This window comes from Watersipora subatra, chromosome 7, assembly GCF_963576615.1.
Source record: "Watersipora subatra chromosome 7, tzWatSuba1.1, whole genome shotgun sequence".
In the NCBI taxonomy this organism is placed as follows: Eukaryota; Metazoa; Bryozoa; class Gymnolaemata; order Cheilostomatida; family Watersiporidae; genus Watersipora; species Watersipora subatra.
This window is the reverse complement of record NC_088714.1, coordinates 41,316,075-41,342,333: the sequence shown is the minus strand read 5'-3', so window position 1 is coordinate 41,342,333 and position 26,259 is coordinate 41,316,075. Positions and strand designations below refer to the sequence as shown.

The 26,259-nt window shown below is 36.4% G+C and overlaps 1 protein-coding gene across 3 annotated transcripts; it reads left to right on the top strand.

Moving 5' to 3' along the window:
• Nucleotides 1-558: 558 nt before the first annotated feature.
• Nucleotides 559-25,956, top strand: LOC137401047 (pyruvate kinase PKM-like). Of its 3 annotated transcripts, XM_068087387.1 has the most exons (14): nt 559-624; nt 4,705-4,753; nt 5,709-5,880; nt 9,605-9,816; nt 11,711-11,897; nt 12,003-12,145; nt 12,405-12,532; nt 16,103-16,253; nt 17,282-17,470; nt 17,558-17,688; nt 21,276-21,394; nt 21,564-21,584; nt 23,136-23,225; nt 25,615-25,956. In XM_068087387.1, the coding sequence occupies exons 2-14, from the start codon at nt 4,739-4,741 to the stop codon at nt 25,776-25,778; spliced, it is 1,722 nt and encodes a 573-aa protein (XP_067943488.1). In that variant the 5' UTR covers nt 559-624; nt 4,705-4,738; the 3' UTR covers nt 25,779-25,956. The 3 variants fall into 3 exon arrangements, with proteins under 3 accessions (XP_067943488.1, XP_067943489.1, XP_067943490.1); XM_068087388.1 differs by lacking the exons at nt 559-624; nt 21,564-21,584 and having other exon boundaries at nt 4,630-4,753; XM_068087389.1 differs by lacking the exons at nt 559-624; nt 4,705-4,753; nt 5,709-5,880 and adding an exon at nt 5,956-6,004.
• Nucleotides 25,957-26,259: the final 303 nt, after the last annotated feature.

Genomic DNA, 26,259 nt, shown 5'->3' with positions numbered 1-26,259 from the left:
TAGCATGTGGTGATGGTCTCATAACTCCACAGTACTCGATAACCATAGACCTATTAACTATACTTATAGTTAATAGGTCTATGTAAATCACGATAGACTTATTAACTACATGTATACTTATAGTTAATAGGTCTATGTGATAACCTAAAATCTCGTAACTACATAGCAGGAAAATTTCACAAGACAATGTGTTTCACCAAGCAACACGATGAATGTAATGGCCTACAAACATCTGTGCAAGCTATGTCTGGAACTAACCCAAATTTATGCTGATTTAAATGAGAAGTTGTTGTAATGTGATGTTATGCATAAGTAATGTAATATCTCACAGTATTGTTTATAACTCTGTCACAATATCACGTGTCATAAACAACGTTATTGCGATAATGGGAGTTGTTCTCTTTTTTAAAGGTCGTAGCGCTGCAAAACACTGAAGCCTGTGGTCGCTCAAATAAGACATTGCCTGAACTTTGCTAATTTCCTTTCCGTGAGACAGTTGGTAGCGGCTAGTTAATCTGGTATATTATTACATTTCTAGCATCGCGAAGGCTAGACTTCGAGCTCTAACCGGCTCGCAAAGTTGCTCAACTATTTAACGGAGAGAGTTGCTGCTATCGCCTTGTGGTAAGGATCAGCCGATTGGCAAACATAGGATTAAACGCCGAACGCGAGCGCGTGCAACGAAAACACTGTAAAATACTATTTTATAGGCCACGCTCATAGCAAGCATTTATATGCTTTTAAAATAGCATATTCAGCATATCAAAGCTCTTTTCAAAACTATTGCGTTTTTCCCAATCGTTTAAGCTGGCTACTTGCGCTATTTTTGATGTCGTTTGCGATCTTTTTATTTGGGCTGTGAAGTATAACACTGGTGAACATGCCGATATCTGTTAGGTGAACTTAAAATTCGGATAGAGCTTACGCATACACTGTTAGCACGCTTTGATCTATCTTCCATGTATAAATCAGTTAAAGAAATCTTTTGGTCGTAATGGCTGTTGTACAAGGAGGGGAACATTTTATTTTGTCCAGTTCGTTGTTTCTTCTGAAGCATTGTGCTAAATGTGTGTAAATTGTTGACGCTCTTTGATTTGCAGGACTTTCTGCAGCTGTTATATGAAACACGAGCTTGACTTAGCCTTAACAACGCTCATCATACAATATACGCTTTTGCTATATGTTTTGGGCGATCCAAGGCCTGCCAAGAAGCTCAATTATGTTCATAATTGACCTAGAGCTACTTACCAGTAATCTAACCAGAATTTTCTCAAACTTCTCACTCAGATGTGGTAGAAATATGTTTTGTTTACTTTCAACTCGTTTTCAAGGACTGCCCTCCTAATATGTGAGAGGGTTGGAGTCCAGATGTAGCAGCAAATCACTGACCTGCCTACTCTCCTTGTTGCCAGAACATGACCATTGTCGCCAATGCTTCCATCGCCGCATAGCTAAGAAGTTGATAAATGCTGACTCTTCAACCACAACTTCTGGCTCATTTGTCTTTATTTTGCACTCATTAGGGTGTGCAGATGTGACATGCATACTGTGGGAAAGCATTTCCAGTGCCACACTCAACTATGAGGAGACGTTGCTGCAAACTTGGGTTCCGGTGTAGATGCAGACTAACATGTGCTTATACTAATCTCCATCTAAGAACTGACAGAGTAATGTTTAAGCGGAGGTTGTAGTTGCGAAAAGCAGCAGAAGTAACTGATGCATAATATTGTACAAAAAAACAATGTTTGTCATTTGGTTTTCTCTCATTTCATTGAACTGCATATTATTAGTGATTGCAATATTTATATATATAGTGCTTTATTGTTTTGTATATTTTTGTTTTATATATTTGTTTTGTTTTACCGCAAACGAACAATACATTTGTGATGCAGAATGTGGCACATGGAGTCACCCTGCCATAAAACTGGAAATAACTGTAATGGAGCTCATTTTTGAGCTCATTCTTACTCGTTTAGCTACTGTCAATACACTTCAGTTGCTTCCACTGAAATTTGCTCACTTCAAATAAAACTTCAAATTGTTGGCTGTGTGACAACTGCTTTGCTCACTGAAATCCTTTTCTGCTCCTCCGCCAGCAGCTCAATAGCCACCATAAATGCCTCAATTTGCTCAATCTTTTCAACCCTCAGCATTTTCATATTTGGTTCAAACCTTTCAACATATTTTTCTCATTTTTAATCCTATTAATTATTCTTTCAAGGCCACCTTTGGCCAGTATTTTTAATCCTATTAATTATTCTTTCAAGGCCATCTCTGGCCAGTATTTTTTTGCCAGAAGCTTCCACTAAAATAAGTGGCCTTCTTTTCAGCCACTACCACCAATTTTACCATGACTGCTGTTTTCGTTATCATGGTTTTTGTGTCTTGAAATACATTATCTTTTTGCTAGGTAACTGCACCTTTCATCTATTCAGCTATATTGCATACTCTAGGAATTTTTCTTTTTTTCATTGGTGGTGCTTCTAGTTCATACTGTAGTTGGAGATCTGCTAAACTTTTCTCTTATCACTAGGGCAGCTCCTAGTTCTGTACTTATCCATATGGTTGTTTACTACTCTACTGCCTTCGTGGCTACCATAACTGTTTTTGTTTCTAATATCTTTGTCTTCTGTGTCTGTTATACTGTAGTTATCGCCTTCTCTCAACTTCACATCTTGGTGTTTATGTTTCCAGAATACATAGCCTCACTCCTTTTACAAGAACTATTTAATAGCTGGAACATTTCCTCATCTCATGACCACAGAATTTGCATGTGTATCTGACTCTGGACTGTACTTCTTGCACCATATCTATGAGCGTTGCTTTCATCTTCATCATTTTTATAGTTTCTTCTGTCTCTAAGGCTATCCCTTGACAAACACTGTCTTTTTAAATGATAATATTAAAGCACTGCCCATCATGTCTTTTTTCTGTTACCCTGGCAACCTCAGTATTATTCTCTCTTCAAATGCCTCTATCACTTTCCGCTCTTGAAGTTGTGTTTAATTGCTGTTTTACAAGACTTCAATATCTTGGGTGACATTTCTCACATATAAATTTGCGTTTTTCACCAGTTTTCTAATTACTTTATCTCGAGCAATTTATTGCCTTAACTAAAGCGCATGTGCTTTAAGCAAGGCAATTAATGGCTTAAAAGATAAAGTATATTGATTTATAGATTATTTAGAGACGCATATTGATTTATTGGCATCATAACTAAAGCTTTATCACTCAAACTTTTGACCGAACTACCAACTCATATTGTCATCTACTTGCTTAGCAGCAATGAGTTATGCCATTTTTCAAGCATATCTGGTAGCAAAGCAGGACTGCAAAACATTGTTTTTTTTTATACGTGAAAATTATTGTTATGAAAATAAGCATGTTTGTAAATAATAAATATTTGTATTTACCTTACCAATACATGATAAAAGCAAATAAAAAGTTACATATATATAAAAGAAAATTTTTTTAGCTTTTATATTTCAGTGACAAATAAATGCAGCCAATGCAGGTGATGGTAAACAAGGTAGAGAGTTTTGTTTAACTTTAAGCATCAAAGCCCTTGTCTTTCATGATAAAAACAATGGTATTAGCGATGGATTCCTTATTTCGTCTATGCAAAATAAATTTTATTTGCAAAAACAAATACAATGGAATTATGTTGACTTTCAAACGAAACTTGGCATTCTTCATTTAGTCATCATTTGATTGTGCATTTTCAGCTACTCTGAGAAGTAGAGTACACTAGGTCTTGTTAGCCGTGTGCCCCATAATGGACTAGGTCTTGTTAGTCGTGTGCGCCATAATGGACCAGGTCTTGTTCGTCGTGTGCGCCATAGTTGACTAGGTCTTGTTAGCCGTGTGCGCCATAATGGACTAGGTCTTGTTAGTCGTGTGCGCCGTAATGGACTAGGTCTTGTTAGTCGTGTGTGCCATAATGGACTAGGTCTTGTTTGTCGTGTGTGCCATAATGGACTAGGTCTTGTTAGTCGTGTGCGCCATAATGGACTAGGTCTTGTTAGTCGTGTGCGCCATAATGGACTAGGTCTTGTTAGTCGTGTGCGCCATAATGGACTAGGTCTTGTTTGTCATGTGTGCCATAATGGACTAGGTCTTGTTAGTCATGTGCGCCATAATGGACTAGGTCTTGTTTGTCGTGTGCGCCATAACGAACTAGGTCTTGTTAGTCGTGTGCGCCATAATAGACTAGGCCTTGTTCGTCGTGTGCGCCATAGTGGAATGGGTCTTGTTAGTCATGTGCGCCATAATGGAATGGGTTTCCCCAAAATGACAGATTGTATTCCAAACATTGTCTTTTATGACAAACAGAAATTAGGATCTACTCATTGCTTAAAAACCAAAAAGTTATATTTCGGTGATCGTGTCATAATGTTTGACTGCACAAGTTTGCGTACCCATGCGCTTCTCATCTACTATTACTTCAATTGCCCAAATCATTTAATGTCCCATTAATTTTTCTTTCTCCATACCCCTACTGCTAAGTAGCAAGAGCTTTACTATTCAGTCTGACAGTTTCTGCTTTCTCGAGTTGGTGATTGCATGAAGCTCATACTCTGTGAAACATAATTACAATTACTTTTGGAAAAAAGGGTTAAAATTGTTGCAGTGGATTAGTGTTAGAGTGAAGGTAGGGTGAAGCTTTTCGAACAGTATAATTTTTCTGCTCATCTTTACTTGCAGATAAAACAGTTTGGCTCCGTATTACTGAATCGCAATGGCTCACCACCCAGTAAGTACTGGAGAGATTTCTTCTATATATATATATATCTATTATTTAGCAATGCTATTTTTGGCAGGTGAAATTAAATTTGCAAACTTATGCAAATATTTTGCATAAGTTTGCAAGTTGATGCGATTTAACTTAATTTGCATTAGGTTGAATTGCATAAATTTAGGTGGAGTATTGTTTACAGCATTACAAAAGTATGTATTGTAATTGTAGAGATCTTTCCTTGAGTAGTAAAGTATAGTTTACAGTCTTACAGAAGTATTGTATTTGTAGAGATATCTCTCCTTGGGTTATGTGGGGGAACTGTTTTCCTCTGAATAGGCTAGTGTTTTAATGGATACAGCCAAGCATACAAAGTGTAATTAAAATATCATTAAAAATAATGATAATTACTTTACAACTTCATAACATATAGAAACAAAACGAACGTATCTACAAAACCTCTGCAAAACAGTAAATGTAAAAACTAAATTATTAAAAAAATAGTCAATGAAAAAATATTTATATTAATACTTGACCTTGAAGACATGTAAACGGAATTGTAGATTCAGACATGCGTTGGCTTGCTGGTAGAGTGAGTGGTAGGAATAAGTGTTTTAACTTGTTCCAACTTACATAAGATATAGTTAAAACTAAATTTATTAAAATACTTTGCATAATCCTTACTTTATTTTTATTTCTATTAGCTTGTTTTATATTAGCGTACAGTGCGTATTTTAGCTGTAGTGCTTTAACTAATTTAGGGCGTAATGTGTTGGAAATCCTGTCATATTTTGGGATAACTTTTTGCTGAAATTTAATTTTGTATGTCTAAAAGATGGCATGTAGAGGTTTGCTCGCAATTAAATTTTCTCATCGGAATTCTTCGCAATCGTCAACGGCGTAATGGAACCTGTTTCCTCTGTTTGTAAATGGGCTTCTGACATCCTCATGCATCGGAATATTTTATTTGTAGCAATTGAAGCGGACATTCACACTGCAGCAGGAACATGAAGGGGACTACTATATTCAGAACCAGATGCAGTATTCAAGCTACAAAGCTGGAGGTCAAATCGAGCATAATGCTCTCTTAGATATAGACTCTGAGCCTCACACACTCCGTAATACTGGCATCATCTGCACCATTGGTTAGTTGATATAGATTATGAGCATCACACACCCCGTAATACTGGCATAATCTGCACCATTGGTTAGTTGATATAGATTATGAGCATCACACACTCCGTAATACTGGCATCATCTGCACCATTGGTTAGTTGATATCGTCTCTTGAGTTGATAGTTGATGGGCTCCTCCAGCCTGCCCTTTCTCTTTCTTCATACTTTGACTCTCCTATATAATACATAAATATACTTTAGAATATTTATATAATAATATGTTATGACCCATAACAACAGTTATCATTCTAACTTTCAAACTTCATATTCAACTTTTGTGCAGTTCAATTAATTTAAGAGAAAAAATGAAACAACTGAAAGTTTTCAAATAACTGTAATCTTCAAATTTCATATCATGAAAAGAATGTTTTGTTGAAATAAATAAAGAGAAAAAATAAAACAACCGTAAAGGTATAAAAATGTAAATGTGAAATAATTAGCAAGTAATGGCTAAACAAAGTCTGTTTTGCTACAATTATAATGAAAAATTATTTGGTATGCAGTTATATGATTTTAATTCATTTCAGTGTTGTAGCAAAAATATCGTATAAAGTGGTGTAGAAACCCATAGTAATTATCTAATTCAAACACCCCCTGGTAAAAATCATCAAAATGTTATATGTACTGTACATATTAAAAATTAGTAACAGAACAATATGCTAATCTTAGTAACCATAGCTCCCTATCAGGCCTGTATTCCCTGGTTGCAAGTTAGGTGGCAAATATTAGGCGACTAGTTATGAACACCTGGTGCTTTTGGGGGCGGTATAAGCCCCCAATGGGGTTCGGGGCAGCGCCTCGAAGCTCTGGCCCTTTTAAGTATCAACAACCCTCAAAGTATGCATAAATGGAATCAATTGTAAGCATCAAAATCCACATAAATGCATGTACAGTGAAACATGGATAACTCGCCCTCGGATATAGCGAACACATGGTTAACTTGAATGGATTTGCTTGGTCCGTTCCCACGCAATGATAAATGGCTCTATATAGCTCGAACTCAACACTGTTAATTCGAACTGTTTTTTGCCCAACGACTACCGAAACGGTTGCTATCGCTTTAGAAAATCACTTTATTCCAAGCCATAGAGGTAAACCTCAACTTTTTGTAATTCATAAGCGTCGTTATTACCACCATCGGCAAAATATTTTTGTCAACGACTTTTCTAAAGGTTTGGTGAAATTTGATTTATACCAAACATCCACGTAGCGATCGCCCTTCGGAAGCGAGGTAGAGTGAGGTAATCTTTGCATAAACTTCAAGAAAAATCGGCAAAATTGATCGTGGGTAAAACGCTCAAAAGAAAAAGATGTCTTCTCTTTTGAGCATTTCAACAACGATCAAGTTTTGCCAATGTCAATCTAAAAAACGTCCTGGCAATAACATCACCTCAAACAACGAACCAATCTCAAGTGATAGAAAAATCTCTATACTTTTTGATAAAAACGTTTTAAACTTTGCATTAGAAGCATTTAATTTGAAACAAGCCATTTGTGCTTTTGATTTATATTATAGTTTGTATATATACTGATGTCTTTTCTTTTGAGCATTTCAACAACGATCAAGTTTTGCCAATGTCAATCTAAAAAATGTCCTGGCAATAACATCACCTCAAACAACGAACCAATCTCAAGTGATAGAAAAATCTCTATACTTTTTGATAAAAACGTTTTAAACTTTACATTAGAAGCATTTAATTTGAAACAAGCCATTTGTGCTTTTGATTTATATTATAGATTGTATATGTACATGTATCTACTAATAAATAAGTAAATACAAGGACTTGTGACAGTGCTCTGATAACTTGAACGCTCTGATAATTCGAACACTTTTGCTCGGTCCCTTGAAGTTTGAGTTATCCGAGTTTCACTGTATATTGTTTATAGTTCATGGAAGACAAAACTTTTTTTATTCAACAAACAATAATAGAATTACGATATAAAACTCATGACACTACAGTTTTCTGTAAGGGACATTGACAGAACAAGAGCTATTACTTTTTTATTGCAATAGCTTTTGTTCTTTCAATGTGTCCATGGCAGAAATATTTTACAACGGATTGTGTACCTATTTCAACACCTTTATATATGTGTAATATTAGAATATTGTTTAGATGCGCCTGTCCCATTATAGCGCTCCTCGTCGATGTTTTAATTCAGTTATGATAAGGAAAATACCAGTTTGGGGGGTCTTCTTCACACCCCACTATAAGCTGTAAAGTTCAGTTTCCAAGTCTTAACAAAGTCTCACAAGATCACTCATTTGGCGAGACCACCACGAAGACAATGTCGAACGCTAGTTGCTAATATATTAGTTGTTGGAAATTCCAAGTTAATGAACTTAGACTGCAATTCGTAGTACATAGCCGCTGAAAATCGCTAAAATGTTGGGGCGGCTCAGCCGGCCCGCCGCTCCAGGGAATACGGGCCTGCTCCCTATGGTAACTTTAGTGTATTTAGTGTTTATGATCTGAAAGAAAATGTAACATTACAATGTACTACGTGCAGTATGTACTATAGGGATTACTTACCTTTGAGACAGATGCATAACATTAACGTTAAATTTAACTTAAATAAATTTAGCTTACACAACACATACTTAAAGCCATGTTCTAGTATGTATATTACTTAACTAAAATTCAATTTGTTGTTTTCACTGTAACAGATAATTAATAATGCTGAACTAAGATAGCAAGCAACGTATATCTCTTTCAGGCGTTGTGGGAGGGACTTTGGTGAATAGCATGGCGATATTTTTGTTATTTTGTCGTAATCAGTGGACCAACTGCCAAATTTTAAGAGAACTTTTTGTTGATATCGTATGGCAGAGCAAGTCGAAAAAAATTTTTTTGAGCGCGTATGGGGAAGACAGAAAAAACATCATGCTCCATATAGATGAAAAAAATGTTATAGTAGGGCATCGTGACTCGAGGGCGCACTGTATTAATTAATAATTGAGCGTGTGCAATCGCGAAAAGGGTATACGCTATATGGTAAGAGTGATGGGAATGCTAAAAACGGCTTAGCCTTGTAGAGGTGATCGTGTTTACAAACTTGCTGTTACAATCTTTGTGAGTTGAAATCCAGTACGCAGCGCATTGTTCATTCCCAGATTTTGATAGCTATTGCTGGACAGACGACAGACAAACTTTGAGATTTATATAGTTAGGTAGATGTATATATATTATTATATAAGTGTCTTATATATGTATATATATATGTACACATTAATGTATATATTATTATATGTAATATATTACTATATAACTATCCTATAGTATATTTATGTCTTCGTACTTTGGAGTCAAAGTATGAAGGACAATGAAAGAGCAGGCTGAAGGAGCTTATCAACTGTCAATATATAATGCCATTATACATAACGCCAGCATTGCCTTTGAGAAGTTCATGCCGCCCTGGCTCGTTTGTATGTGTACGTGCGTGTGTGTGTGCGTGCGTGTATGCATGTATGTGTGTAGACACGCTGACACTGTGTAAATGATTAACTTGAAGTGGAGGTGCAAGAATGCCAGGTTTTTTGACTTGCAAGGTTACTAGTTATCTTGATGAGGTGTTTGTATGTACATAACTAGAGATATACAAATAAGTTTGTGCAATGGAGTCCTTTAAACACTAGCAGCATATCTTTCAACCAGCTGCATATATTCTGATAGTGTTGTTGTGTTTCTTCGCTTAGGGCCTGTCTGCCGAAGTGTGGACATGCTACAGCAAATGATTCTCTCTGGAATGAACATAGCGAGGATGAATTTCTCTCACGGTACCCATGAGTATCATGCGGAGACAATCGCTAATGTTAGAGAGGCTGTTGATTCGTTCCATCACCCTCGGCCGACTGCCATTGCTCTTGATACTAAAGGGCCAGAAATTAGGACAGGCCTTCTCAAAGGGGTAGGTAAGACGCTGACAGCCAGAAGCGTGTTATGGTCTGTCATGTGTTAGAAGTGAAACATAATGAAAATAGCGGCTTTGTGCCTGCTGCATTGGAAAGGTTTCAATGGCTATATTATTACGGGCAATGAAAATTATACAACCCACTGCATAACTCCAATAATAACAGTTCTGAAATGCTAGCAAGAAGCCTGTGGGCCGGGTCACTAAGGCCCTTCCATCACTAATGGTGATCTCAAATTTCGGTCTAACGTAGCTGATGCTTCTAAGGTGTGCAGGTCTCATTCGAAGGGGATGAATTTTGCTCAGAGTGGAGCGGCCAGGTAGGTTCAAAGCGATGCACGTTTTAGTCGATAAACAATAGTGCATAAATAAAATGAAAAAGCTGATCATCTATTAGAAGGTTAGCTAGTGCGATAGCTAAGAGTAAGGGTCATCTATGGTAACTAAACTTGATAAAAACATTGCTATTTTTGGAATTAACGTTGCGTTTTAATTTTTTGTTTTGTTTTTTCGAGATTGAAATTTTGGTGACTATAAACAAAAATGAACTGGTAGTGAAAAAATGTAGAAATGTCATTCGCTAGCATTCAGTGGTCTAATCAAATGGTAGTTTTTATTTGTGTAGCCAAACTCGATTGAGCCCAAAGCTGTTCCGTAACAAGTTTGTCAGCTTCAGTTTCTTTGACTGATTCTACAACCAAATCTTCTGATGACGATGGATTTAGTATGATTGTCATTTGCCCCATGCTTTGTGTGGATTTCCTATGGATTACTAAGATTCTTCAATCTAGATTGGAAAGTTAATAAAAAAAAATCATAAATTGGGATTGTATTTTAGGTGAGTGGCCCAGCTTATAAAGGACAGTTATAAAACATACAAATTAGGGCGCAGCTAGCTGTGAATGTAGAGTTTCCCCTTCTTATTCTACAGCAATTAATTTATAAATAGATGTAGTCTTGTTGCCAGCTTTGAAGCAACCCCAAGTTAATAATCTGCACTGTGCTACAAACTTCTAGCAGTTTTGTGCCGCTCTTTGTTTAATTGTCAGACAGTTTTACTCATAATTGACAATCTGCTCTTGTGGTTTTCTCACTCATCCCACAATCTTTACTATAATAAAAGCTGTGTCTGTGCGTCTGAAGCCATGGATAGAGATCGAGAAAACATGCATCATACAGGATTTGAATTTGTGTCCTACAGTTTAGCAGGTTGGCATGTTTATCATTCGCCTTGCAGAATGTCGGAATAGTTTCACGCATACTTATTATCTGTGCTCTATTGGCACACCTGACAATCTCGGATCGATCCGTCTCAGTCAGAAACTAAGTAGGACTTGAGATAAGATATTGCATGATATGTTACTCGACTTTGTGACATTCAGCCTAGTAGTAAAACACGCGAACACCTTCACTAATCAACCTCTTTAAGGTACTTCGAAAAAATTGTGCAGATAATTGTTATTTGTGCTCTATCGGCGCACCTGACGATCTTTCACGGCACACGAAATTGTCGGTACTGGTAAACTACAATGAGAGAGTATAAATACTGATAATTATGAGTCACTCAAAACCTTGCTAATGGGTTTTTTATTTTAGCTTCTCAAGTTTGAGAGATAATTTGCTATATATTTTGTTAATTAAAAATGACAGCACTGGCGCTGTGAATAATACAATCATTTTTTTGCCTTTGAGGTCTGTAAGCAGCTCCATTAATTTAATCTTACTAATTGCCATAACCTAACCTCCTGTATGTAACAAAGCTTGAACTGTGTTGCCATTCTGGCTTAGACCTATAGAGGTTTGTCTTCCCTCTGTTAGTCTGACTGATCGACTAAAAGACCAGGGAATTATATTCTTCATGGTTCAGTATGCTATGCCAATTCTGTTGCAGGGTGGGTCAGCTGAAATCAACCTCGAAAGAGGTGCCAAAATAAAACTGACGACAGATGAGAAGTACTACGATATCGGTGACGAGTCATGTATTTATATTGACTACAAAAACATTACGAAGGTGCTGTCTAAAGGCGGTATTGTCTATGTGGATGACGGACTGATTTGTCTTGTTGTGGATGAAATTGGTGAGACAACTCTTTACTCAATGGTGTCTGTGTGACCAACATAATTTATTCTTTATGCACTGCCTGATTGCCTTTAGCTGATTGACTCAACTTTGATAATCGTAGGTGCTGACTACCTGATGTGCACTGTGGAAGATGGAGGGTTATTAGGCAGTAAAAAAGGCTGTAACCTGCCCAAGACTCCCGTCGACCTCCCAGCCGTTTCAGAAAAAGACATCTTAGACCTCAAGTTTGGTGTAGAGCAGAAGGTTGGTTGTCTAACCTACGCATGCCTATACGTAGGCTATTTGGTCACTTTAAACTGTCAGATAGTGGCGCCTGCAATGCTATAACTTGTGTAAGTTTTTCTATGCCTCTCAACTTCTCTTACTCTTTGATGTGTTTAGGAATTTGTTTACTTGTGTAGATTAAGCAAACATCTTCTCTACCTCAAATTAATCTTGTCTGAGCATTTGACTTCACAATATTAATCATGGAATTCACTCAGGCTTCTCCTCTCCCTTGCAGGTTGATATGGTTTTCGCCTCCTTTATAAGAGATGCAGCTGGAATTAAGAGGATCAGAGAGCTTCTTGGCCCGGAAGGAAAGGATATTAAAATCATTGCTAAAGTTGAGAATCACGAGGGTGTGCGAAAGTATGTAAATATGTAGTAGTATAACAGTATATTAGAATATGTGGTAGTCTAACAGTATATTAGAATATGTAGTAGTCTAACAGTATATTAGGATATGTAGTAGTCTAACAGTATATTAGGATATGTAGTAGTCTAACAGTATATTAGAATATGTAGTAGTCTAACAGTATATTAGGATATGTAGTAGTCTAACAGTATATTAGGTTATGTAGTAGTCTAACAGTATATTAGGATATGTAGTAGTCTAACAGTTTATTAGGATATGTTGTAGTCTAACAATATATTAGAATATGTTGTAGTCTAACAGTATATTAGAATATGTAGTAGTCTAACAGTATATTAGGATATGTAGTAGTCTAACAGTATATTAGAATATGTAGTAGTCTAACAGTATATTAGAATATGTAGTAGTCTAACAGTATATTAGAATATGTAGTAGTCTAACAGTATATTAGAATATGTAGTAGTCTAACAGTATATTAGGATATGTAGTAGTCTAACAGTATATTAGAATATGTGGTAGTCTAACAGTATATTAGAATATGTAGTAGTCTAACAGTATATTAGGATATGTAGTAGTCTAACAGTATATTAGAATATGTGGTAGTCTAACAGTATATTAGAATATGTAGTAGTCTAACAGTATATTAGAATATGTGGTAGTCTAACAGTATATTAGAATATGTAGTAGTCTAACAGTATATTAGGATATGTAGTAGTCTAACAGTATATTAGAATATGTGGTAGTCTAACAGTATATTAGAATATGTAGTAGTCTAACAGTATATTAGGATATGTAGTAGTCTAACAGTATATTAGGATATGTTGTAGTCTAACAGTATATTAGAATATGTTGTAGTCTAAAAGTATATTAGAATATGTAGTAGTCTAACAGTTTATTAGGATATGTAGTAGTCTAACAGTATATTAGGTTATGTAGTAGTCTAACAGTATATTAGGATATGTAGTAGTCTAACAGTTTATTAGGATATGTTGTAGTCTAACAGTATATTAGAATATGTTGTAGTTTAACAGTATATTAGAATATGTAGTAGTCTAACAGTTTATTAGGATATGTAGTAGTCTAACAGTATATTAGGATATGTAGTAGTATAACAGTATATTAGGATATGTAGTAGTCTAACAGTATATTAGGTTATGTAGTCGTCTAACAGTATATTAGGATATGTAGTAGTCTAACAGTTTATTAGGATATGTTGTAGTCTAACAATATATTAGAATATGTTGTAGTCTAACAGTATATTAGAATATGTAGTAGTCTAACAGTATATTAGGATATGTAGTAGTCTAACAGTATATTAGAATATGTAGTAGTCTAACAGTATATTAGAATATGTAGTAGTCTAACAGTATATTAGAATATGTGGTAGTCTAACAGTATATTAGAATATGTAGTAGTCTAACAGTATATTAGGATATGTAGTAGTCTAACAGTATATTAGGATATGCACTAGTCTAACAGTATATTAGGATATGTTGTAGTCTAACAGTATATTAGAATATGTTGTAGTCTAAAAGTATATTAGAATATGTAGTAGTCTAACAGTTTATTAGGATATGTAGTAGTCTAACAGTATATTAGGTTATGTAGTAGTCTAACAGTATATTAGGATATGTAGTAAACTAACAGTTTATTAGGATATGTTGTAGTCTAACAGTATATTAGAATATGTTGTAGTTTAACAGTATATTAGAATATGTAGTAGTCTAACAGTTTATTAGGATATGTAGTAGTCTAACAGTATATTAGGATATGTAGTAGTATAACAGTATATTAGGATATGTAGTAGTCTAACAGTATATTAGGTTATGTAGTCGTCTAACAGTATATTAGGATATGTAGTAGTCTAACAGTTTATTAGGATATGTAGTAGTCTAGCAGTATATTAGGATATGTAGTAGTCTAACAGTATATTAGGATATGTAGTAGTCTAACAGTATATTAGGATATGTAGTAGTATAACAGTATATTAGGATATGTAGTAGTCTAACAGTATATTAGGTTATGTAGTCGTCTAACAGTATATTAGGATATGTAGTAGTATAACAGTATATTAGGGTATGTAGTAGTCTAACAGTATATTAGAATATGTAGTAGTCTAACAGTATATTAGAATATGTAGTAGTCTAGCAGTATATTAGGATATGTAGTAGTCTAACAGTTTATTAGGATATGTTGTAGTCTAACAGTATATTAGAATATGTAGTAGTCTAACAGTATATTAGGATATGTAGTAGTCTAACAGTTTATTAGGATATGTTGTAGTCTAACAGTATATTAGAATATGTAGTAGTCTAACAGTATATTAGGATATGTAGTAGTCTAACAGTTTATTAGGTTATGTAGTCGTCTAACAGTATATTAGGATATGTTGTAGTCTAACAGTATATTAGGATATGTAGTAGTCTAACAGTATATTAGAATATGTAGTAGTCTAACAGTATATTAGAATATGTAGTAGTCTAACAGTATATTAGAATATGTAGTAGTCTAACAGTATATTAGGATATGTAGTAGTTTAACAGTTTATTAGGACATCTTTTCCTGATTTCTCCAGATTTCGGTTATTGCACATTCAAATATAAATCATAAATCTCATATATATATATATATATATATATATATAAATGTTGCATATGCATATTTAGGCACTTGAAAATGTTGCAAATACCTCAATAGCCTTACTGATTTTGAAAGATTGGTTAGAAAATAGACCAATCACCACTTGTTTAAATGCTGCTGAAAGTGTCATTGACTTATTCAACTGTTTCAAAACATGATTAACAGAAAGGTTTCCAACTACGATGTTTCATGCTTGTATGCATTCATTATGGTAATGTTGATGTTAATTCTTATTTGCAGCCTACAACATTTGTTTCAAGGTTTTAATCAGTGCTTTCACACTTTAATGCATTTGCATACTTACAAAAATTAATTTTGCATTAATTTTTTGTCCATTTTCATTTTAGAAGCTTGCAAGTAGTTGATCTTGGTTATCTCTTGTGTCAAATGTGCTTTCTCCTCCCTTTTATACCTTCACTGTTTGCATTATAGTAAAACGCAAACACGAATATACTGTGAAGTTCCTTATTGCTCTTGACAGTAGTTACCTTTGTTTCTGATTGGCAACTGTAATAGTGTGTTCAGCGTAACTTTTATATAAATATTTTCCATGACAAGAATTATGGCAATCCATCGTTTTTTTTACGTTATCAAGCCGTTTGCACATACGCTCGTTCACGAAAAAGCCGCCATATTTGTAGAAAACGATCGTTTTTCTTTTATTTACTATACTTTTTGGTGTTGTTTTGATACTATAATAAAAAAATTGCAAACAAAAGCATCGCTTTCACAAATTCATTGCAAAAGCTTTGTGTTTCTAACGACAAAATTGTCTATAAAGATGGCCGACAACGATAAAATGATGTCACAAAAAAATGAAGGATAACTAATTGAGTAAAAGCATCCTGTGATCTGACAAAAATCTTACAAGCTGCTAGTGCAATTGTCTGATGCTCTATATACTACAGAAAAAAGCCATTTTTCAGGTTTGATGAAATTTTGGCAGAGGCTGATGGTATCATGGTAGCCAGAGGTGACCTTGGCATTGAGATACCCCCGGAGAAGGTTTTTCTTGCGCAGAAGATGATGATAAGTAAATGCAATGTGGCTGGCAAACCAGTCATTTGTGCCACTCAGGTATCAGCTCAAAGTTTGTCTCACATGGAAACACTAGCCACTGGCAATTAGCTCTTTTATGGGCTCCTTTACAGAATACGCATCTAGGCATCGCTGGCTAGGACACGCTGTCATGTGTATTATACATTGGTTTTATCTTTGTCTAGACTAGAGACAACCTGCTTACGTGTATTTCATCATCTCTATGCTAAATTGAACTTTCCCCATTTTGACACATTAAATCATAGTTCATCACTCAAACTTAGTTACCAAGGAGACGATACATTAGGTGATCAGTGAAAATGAAATCACGAACTGATATCGTGTCAGCAAATCTTACTTATAATAAGAGCCGGGTTCGATGCTGTTTGGCTGTTGGGAAAAATATTTCATCGTTCGGGATTTAAATCCATGACGCTCAGGTTGGCCGCCTGGCATGCTTCCACGTGTGCCAGTCGTTCAGCTTCCCACATTTTGCAATAATTGCGCAGATAATTATTAAACCAGAGGCCTGCCAGGGTATTAGTACTGTTAATCAATGGGTCTCTAGTTGTTATGATACAATTTTTAATAACAATCACATGGAGAAAACATTGTTCATGGACAATAGTTAGCTCATGGTAACAGAAAAATAGTTGTAGTGGTGTAAAGCAATAAATTTTTGCGTAGAATCAGAGCTTGTGGTTCAAATATTTAAAGATTTGGTTGATTCTGAATTGGTTTATTACGAGCTGTCCTATTTTGTTAATTTTTTAAGGTCACAGTTACTTTTTAGTAAGCCAAGATTTGGAATAGGAATAAATAAATGGGAAAAACAGAAATACCACAGTCATCCAAGGATCGCAAAGCACTAATTGCCATAATTTCAATTACTGTGGATATGATCAGATAATATAAATACTGGAACATGTGCTCATTATTATAACATTTACCCTTTAGTATGTGCTCCTTCTGGAACAGTTAACTGGTAGCTGTGTTTGTTGTTGCTCATTCTCTAGTGCCGACCAGCTGTACTACCATAGAGTATTTCATAGTGAGCTTCTCTCTAGATGCTGGAGTCGATGGTAAAGAAGCCGCGGCCGACAAGGGCTGAAGCGAGTGACGTTGCCAATGCAGTCTTAGATGGTGCGGACTGCGTTATGCTCAGCGGCGAGACTGCCAAGGGAGACTTCCCACTAGACTCACTTAGAATGATGCATCGCATCTGTCGTGAAGCTGAAGCCGCCTTCTTTCACAAGGTAAGCTTCTCTTCTGCTTGTGTGGCACAGCCAAGTTATCTAAACATGTCGTAATATACCAAACAGCGGGTACGTTGACTGTTGCAGATAATCTTTGATGAGTTGAGGCATCTCGCACCAACCATGGTCGATGTGACGCATACGACAGCAGTGGCAGCTGTTGAAGCTTCACTGCGATGTCTTGCCAAGGCCATCATTGTGTGTACGACGTCGGGAAGGTATGAGGCTAGTTGCTTTTAGTTTACTTCGGGTCAGAGATTTTGTACTTAAGCTAGTCAACTCTTTTTTTATTTAGTAGAAGAACATAATTTACATTACTTTACTGTCTTTATAAAAACGCTGATTGGTCAAGCATTCAGCATAATGGAGGGACATAATTATATTCCTTATTTTACTTGGATTTTAGCGCAGGGAAGGATATGGTTTACTTCAAGCTAGTGCTTCCCCAAACAAAGTGTTACAGGGGGCCGTGTTGTCTATCGAGTCGAGGCTTGGCCCTGTCCTGGCGTCAGCTATCCTGTTTAGCTAGGCGTGGGCCCTGGTGATGGGCCACCACACTCTCCCCAGTGGAGGCACTGTGGCCCCAGTGGAGCCGGGCTCCACACTCCACGTGGCAGACTTCTGCATCGGTGAAGGCTCAGTCCTCTTCCTTAAAGGTTGACTTGCACCAAAATTCACATTAGGTTATTTGGTATCAAAAGATTCACCATGTCTTACTCTGTTGTGTTGTAGGTGCCAAATATATGGAAATGTGATTACAAGCTTTTAAAAACTCAAAAACAAGCCGCCGTAGATTGGAATCTGTTTATTTATCTGACGTAGTCATTCCAATTTGGTTATCGTTTTGTCACGTATGTTCTCACGTGAATTGAAAGGCCAATAAAAAGCTTAATGTAAAACTTATCGTAGCACTAGTTTATGACAAACACTTCGGGTTTTACCGAAGACCCCGTATCAAATATAGATGCTCGCTACTTTACAGTTTTGCTCCGGTTTGGTCTAATCGGCGAGTCGTAATCTGATCATGTGACCCACTACTTCGCAAATAATTTTTGCAGCACTTTTCGATTATCACAGGTGACCAACAGGCTCGTCATGATTATCAGACAATGATATGTACTCCTTCAAGCTAAGGCTAAAAAATAAAACGAATTTTTACGGTAAGTTATAAGATATCACAGCTAAAAGTGACAGCATTAAAATGACGATAAAACAGGCGGGTAAGAACAATAGACATGGTTTTATTGAATGCGTGAAGTGTATTTGTGAAATATTTCAACGAATAAGGTTGCATGAAAGTGGAAACAGAAACCATCTAACACAGCTGCGTCACATTTGAGCCATTTTGGAAAGAGAATCCAAACTACGGCAGTCTCGTGTGGCTGCGATTAACTGTCAGTTTTTGAGCTTTTAAAAGCTTGTAATCACATTCCCACATATTTTGCACCTACAACACAACAGAGTAAGACATGGTGAATCTTTTCATATCAAATAACTGTAATGTGATTTTTGTTGCAAGTCAATCTTTAAGCTTCCGGGCTCTATTCAAGCTAGCGGTAAACATTACCAACTCCTGTCAGCGACAGCTATCCTCTAGTAGCTGGCGGTCTTGCTCCTCCTAGCAGTGGGTGGTACAGGGGTTCGGCTGCAGGTGGGCATCCTGGCGCGCGAGTCAGTCACTCTGAGCGTGACTCGGGTCGTTCTGGGCTCTCCTCTGCTCCCCTCGACAACCTGATAGTTTGGCTGTACAAGGGCCGATCCAGCTGCTCGGCAGAACTAGGCTTGCTCTATTGTAGAGAAGCATCTTTGAATCGCTGAGTTGGCTTTGGCTCCAGTGATTCTATCGGCGTCTTTGGTCAGTGCGCTTCCTCAGGCTGGTGCCTGTGCCCTCCGACCGACTGGGCTTCGACTTTTTGCGCTGGCCGGCGAGCCGCGGTCAGAGTGGGAATACATGGCTTTATCAGTAGACCATCCTCTCTTCTTCAGAAACAGCTTCCACTTGACCTCGTCAATGAGATATGTGGCACTCGCCATCTCTATGTACAGTATATGTTAGTACAAGTAGTGGGATACTGGTTTTTATAGAAGTAGTATGTGGCTAGTACAAGTAGTGGTTCACTAGTTATTATACAGTCATACTTTTAAGATGAACCTATCTAAGGACGTTTGCCTTTGTCGCCCATTCAACATGTCGCGATTAGGACGAACCCAGGTGTCGTCACAAAGGTTTAATGCGCGACCACTAGCCAACTTGTCCGAATGTCTATTTTTATAGTTTTGATAGATAGCAAAAGCCTTTTTAAATAGCGTCGTTTCAGTCACGCTGTCACCGGCCAATTGTTTATCTTATATCCAATGCCTGAGCGGTCTCTCCATCAGCGGTGGTGAAGATCGCCGCGCCGTTTAGAAACTACGGTTAGTACTTTTGCGAGCTAAATGCCCTGAATATAATCCTTCTGTTTGATAATTGTGGATGTATTTCTGTCATATTGCTGAGCTAGCTCAATCATGCATACACATTTCGCATATTTTTCAATAATTTTCCGTTTAATATCAATTTTTATCATTTGCTTTTTCTTTGCATTATTTTTCATTTTACTGGCAAACTTTCGGTCTACGCACAGTACTTTTAATTCACATAATTCTGCACTGAAAAGCGTGCACAAAAACACGGTACAAAAGTATAACCTGTGCAGTTGAAAAATACAGATTGATGCTGTTGTCATAAAACACCTCCGGCATACTTGGCAACTGACTCACGTGCTCGTATCTCAAATATGGCTCGTATGTTAGTGCTAAAACTTACTTAAAAGCTGGCTCGTATCTCAAGTTTCTCGTACGTTGGAGCACTCGTAAGTTGAAGTATTACTGTAGAAGTAGTATGTGGCTACTATACTAGTTGGTTATAGTTACAATATACACGTAGTTGGTTTACTAGTTAGTATAGTTACTATTTTCCACTGCTACAATTTGTTGTATTTTGCTATAACATAAATGAAAGCTTAAGTTGAAAGCGTCTTTAACTCTTTGGCTAGGTTAAAGCCTGCAAAAACATCTGAAAATCGTGTAGTTCATTTTTGAAAATTCAATAAAATCGGTATTCTATGAACATGCCTGGCTCAAATTGAAATTTATTTCTATTAGTAAAATCTTTTGTACCTAAACATTCATTTCTATGTGTAGTACTACAAAAAAGCTACGACTATGTACAAGTGTCCCTGTATGAAATGCTTGGAAGAATTCCTCTCGGTGAGGTCCAATGCTACAGCGTAGCAGTGCGAGCTACCATAACGATCACTTTTCTCTGTATATGCAAAAGTTTTAAAGAGTTTACATCACTTCCATCATCTGAATTATTTTTATACTGATCAGACAAAAGATCGCTAACGATCGTAGGATTAATTAAATTTTTATTTTATCGTTTTGAACGTTAAGCCGTAGGCTGACTGGTTTTTTTAACTTTTATTTTTTTCAAAGGAGTTGCAATTTCTTTAGCTTTTAGCATAAGGCAACACTTCTCATATAATTTTTTCATATTGTAGTTCGACTAATATCTTGTTGATGTTATTTCAAATTTACTAGCGTTTATATCCTTTGTTTAATGTTACTAGGCAACAGCTTTATAAACGTCTACCGAAAGTGAGATAAAAGTCGTTTCCTCACACAACCAATAAACGACATTTAGGTCGTTTCTCCAGCCAAAGGGTTAAGCTAGAAAGTAAGCAACCGGAAGTTAGAAAACTGCCAAACAGCTTCTATGGACTGAAATTGCACCTTTCATTCTTTCTTTCCAATCTCTTTTTAGAACCTCTCACCTTATCTCATCTTACCGGCCTCGTGCTCCCATCATCACCATTACCAGGAATGGACAGACTGCAAGGCAATGTCATCTTTATAGGGGAGTTTTCCCTGTCCACTACAAAGGTCTGTGCTTTGTCTACTCGTGCTATATCGATTGCATGTGTGTTAATGACCGCTGTCGTAACTTGCACACTGCGACTCTTACCTCATTCATGGCCTTTTGTCATGCGCTGACTGGTGAGTGAGAGCATTGTGCCTGTTTATTGCTTATGTTTACTGTTCATCATTGCAGATGGTAATAATCTGCATTCTGGTAATTTTGGGTGTCATACGGTTGCTCTCTCCTATTGCTTTTTCTCTCTCAACAAAATGAACCTTGTGTTGTCGCTGTGTCTCTTTATAATTTACACTGTGAACTTTTTCTATGTATAGTTTCTTATCGCTACTAGTGAAATAGAGTGTGAACACCCGCACCAAGCCTGTAACCTTTGTTCTACGTGTAGGCTGCTTTCCTAACCGTGTGGTAAGGGTTTTTGCTCAATTAGTCTGACAAGTATGATGGGTTGCATGGGCTGATATGTTTAGCAACATAATGTGTAGTTAATATATGTAGCTTTTACTTTCAATTGTGTACTTTTTAGGGCACCGGGTAAGTCTGAATCGATTGTAAATATGTATAGCGATACAGGTAAAACTGAATTGATAGTAATTATAATTATATAAATTTCAGTGTTTGTCTGTCTGTCATTTGTGTGTCCAGTAATAGCAATAAAGTTAAAAGATTGAAAAATTAGCTTCGCACTGGATTTTAACTTCCAAGTCTGCAGACAGGCTGCTAAGTGGCTACATTGCTATATAAAGGAATAAGTGTGGTCATACTCATTACATTGGTTAAAATACTCTTGCTTCAAGCGCTTGCGAAAATAGGATTTGTTACTACTGGCACGCTAGTGTGCTACTGGCACGCTTGAAGATCGTGATTGATTGCATGAGAGCTCTTAGTAAGCTAATTTACTAGCTTTTAAGTTAATTATAGCTAGCTTAAGTTACTAGCTTAAGTTACTAATATACATTGGGTAAATTACTTGCCGCTGTTTATTAGCTGTTTTTATTACCTGTGCAACGTCGGATATTCACCTAGTTTTTAATAGAGGTAAGTCTGAGTTGATTGTAACTATATATATTTATAAATATAACCTGAGGTGTTCTTGAATTCAAAATGTTTCATGGCATGTTATGTCATTCTCATTTATGATTGGGCAGAGATTGCTATTATTGTTCTGCCCTAGTACGGTGTTCCACCTATTACATTCGCCCCTACCTACCCTGTTTTTTGTATTATTTCTCTGAACCAAAATCTTCGTCACTCAGTTTCTTTGGACACATGGTGAACGCAAAACAATCATTACAGTAAATTAAAAAGTAGATGAAACAGACAATGCGTAAATACAACAATCTTATGATCATACTGTTACAAGATGGACTTGTGAACTAAGGGTCTACCAGCCGCTTTCAGTGGAAGCTTATGTTCCTAGTCTATGTGCTCCACCTTGAATTTCATTATATTTGTTCCTAGATATTAACCTGGGTAACTTTAGTCACCACCACACCTGATCATACTCATTAGGTAAGGTGGTGGAGAAGACAACTAAAAAATGCAAGTAACTTCATATGAATGGCTGCTCGTAAGGTGCTTTGCTTGTACAATGAAGCACTCGTATCGCATGTTCTAGTTGTAGTAGTACAGTAGTAGTATAAAACCCGCCAATGATCATACTGACATTTAACTTCAATGCCCTCGTAAAGTTTTGTTGGACACTGGCTTGCTAGTTATGTTCAAGTCTGCTCACTGGTGTTTCTGTAGAACCCCGGTCACCGGAGTGGACTGAGGACATGGACAATAGAATCCACAAGGGCATGCAGGTTGGAATGGACAGAGGCTTCTTGAAACCAGGTAGTGTTATGGACTCTTGTATGGTAGTCATCGCTAGTTCTTGTTGCCCTTGATTCTCTTCTACATTCGTTTTCAATTTCTGTTTTTATATCTTACATTTATCATTCACCTTTGATGGATGCTGCAAAAGTACCAAACATTGATAATTAGCCACTATAGACTAATTCTAACCACCCGCTTTGTTATTTGCATGTGTCTCCAAAGAAAGTGCAAATTGAACTGTTTTTGGCAAAAGTGCACTTCATCAATCACATGACCACAGAAAAACAGCCCTGATGCAAATAAGTTTTCATTGCAAGATTTTACCTGCAGACTATTGAAGCCATTCAATAATATTGATATATGTGCAGCTGTTCATGCTTAACCATGTGACAATCTGGAAGGTGGCCCAGCAAATGAAAAGTAGTGTGGCAGAATTATAACCCAAATATAAGTAGTCGCACAGCAGCATGGCCAAATGATTAGGCAATCAAAAGTAGTCATACAACAGCATGGCTGAATGAATACCCAATAGCCAAAGTAGTCATGCAACAAAAAAGAGTAGTCAATCAAGTAGCATATAGTCATGCACAAATCTATTGAGTTCTGCTTGTATCCCTGCCATTAGACATGCTACAATATCTATTTGATATATCTTATTGTGAGTCAGACTTATGGTATGATTGAAATTACAAAGTATTTAGTTATTGAGCTTTATTTTTATGCATTTAAAGGTTGACTTGCAACAAAATTCACATTACAGTTATTTGTTATCAAAAGATTCACCAAGTCTTACTCTGTTTTGTTGTAGGTGCAAAATATGTGGAAAGGTGATTACAAGCTCTTAAATGCTAAAAACAAACAGTTAATCACAGCCACACGAGACCGCTGTAGTTTGGATTATCTTTCCAAAACAGCTCAAATGTGACGTAGCTGTGGTAGATGGTTTCTGTTTACACTTTCATGCAACCTTATTCGTCGAAATATTTTCACATATATACTTCACGCATTCAATAAAACCATGTCTATTGTTCTTACACGTCTGTTTTATCGTCATTGTAGCACTGATATCTTATAACTTACTGTAAAAATTCATTTAATTTTTAACCTTAGCTCGAAAGAGTACATATCATTGTCTGATAATCATGACGAGCCTGTTGGTCACCTGTGATAATCGAAAAGTGCTGCAAAAATTATTTGCGAAGTATTGGGTCACATGATCAGATTACGACTTGATGATTAGATAATGCCGAAACAAAACTGTGGAGTAGCGAGCATCTATATTTGATACGGGGTCTTCGGTAAAACCCGAAGTGTTTGTCATAAACTAGTGCTACGATAAGTTTATACTGACTTTTTATTGGCCTTTCAATTCACGTGAGAACATCACGTGAGAAGACAATAACCAAAATGTCATGATTACGTCAGAGAAACAAATAGATTCCAATCTACGGCGGCTTTTCGTTTTTGAGCTTTTAAGAGCTTGTAATCACTTTTCCACACATTTGGCACCTACAACACAACAGAGTAAGACATGGTGAATTTTTTGATACCAAATAAAGTGTGATGTGAATTTTATTGCAAGTCAACCTTTAAGCTTTATTTGTGAGCAACATTTGTAACTTTTGCAATGTTGCTGATGTACATGTATACTCAAGATACGATGCTAACGATTTACTTTTGTTGCAAAAAGAGTGTTCCGACTAATTGAAAATCTACATCATTTTCAAGCATATCTTATTCCAACGATTGATCTTTCCAAATCTTTGCATCTTCCTACTTCACCTATGCTAAATGTTTATTTTACGTCAGAGGTTTCAAGGTCTTTCATGGTTTATCATTTTTTACATGAAAGTTAAAGGTTTTCAACTCATTTCAACTTAAGTGATATCCACAAATTCCTCCAACATACAACGTCCAATAATTATCTTGAAAATATCATTGCCAGCTGCTTTAACAATCTTCCGCCTAATATCCATTCTCTTAGCAGCAAAAGTGATTGTAATTGCTATATGTCAAACCATTTGTTTTGGCTGCTCTTTTTTTGTTTCACGGTTCTTGTATGGCATAATTTGGAAAGCTTTTCTGTTTGAAATTAAATTATTGCCAATAAAATAATATTTGTATGTATCCCTATGCTAAGAGAATGAAGGCATCTCATTGGTGGTGTTGCTAATTCGTAACAAATTTTCAGAGATTTATAAAATGTAAACTGTAATAGCTTGTGTAAAATTCTGTTTTTATTATTTTTAAAGTAAAATTATGTTTTTAAGATTTCTGCTGCATCTTATGCTTGATAGGAAGGAATTAAATATGTTCTTGAAGGGTTAAAGTCTTCTCATGCCAAAACAATCCTATTTTTTCAAACATATCTTGCCAATATATACTCAAGTTTGACACATGTTTGAAGGTGACAATGTCGTAGTTGTGACTGGCTGGAGAGCAGGTGCTGGTTTTACGAATACAATGAGAGTGGTGACAATTCCACGAAACATGAATGACAAGAGCATCATGCCTATCTGCAGTGGTACCCAAAATCCTATGGAAGGTCTGTCTCCACATGATGACGCATGAAGACCGGCATTGCTTTGGCATGCTATTGTCTACCAACTTATCACTATTGGTTTTGTTGATGTTTGTTAGAGTTCTGTGACCTCAAATATTGCTATTTTTATGTCGTTCATCGGTCAAGTTTGTGCTGTTTGTTCATCTCGATTGATAATCCCATAATATATATCAAAGTATGAATGTTCATAGCTGGGCATTGCTTGGGGCTTTTCTCTATAGTAGAATATCAAGCTTAAGAGACAAGAGAAAAAGGTTTACTGAAGCACCATTTAATGCTCAACTAAATCAATTGACTAATAGATCTATCAGCATCCTTTATGAAGCGTGAGATTATCCCAAATGTTAATAAACCGGTGAGACTTGATGGCACTTTGTCGGTCTCTATCACATCACGCACCGCATCCAAATGTAAAATGTTGAACAATGATATGAGTTATGGAGTGAGATACTTCCACAGCTTAACTTTGATCTTGCGATGCTTGACTGC

Coding starts and splice junctions, on each gene's coding strand:
- LOC137401047 (XM_068087387.1), top strand. Junction 9,817..11,710: donor GGACAGGCCTTCTCAAAGGG/GTAGGTAAGACG, acceptor ATTCTGTTGCAG/GGTGGGTCAGCTGAAATCAA. Junction 21,585..23,135: donor TGGTAATAATCTGCATTCTG/GTAATTTTGGGT, acceptor GTGTTTCTGTAG/AACCCCGGTCACCGGAGTGG.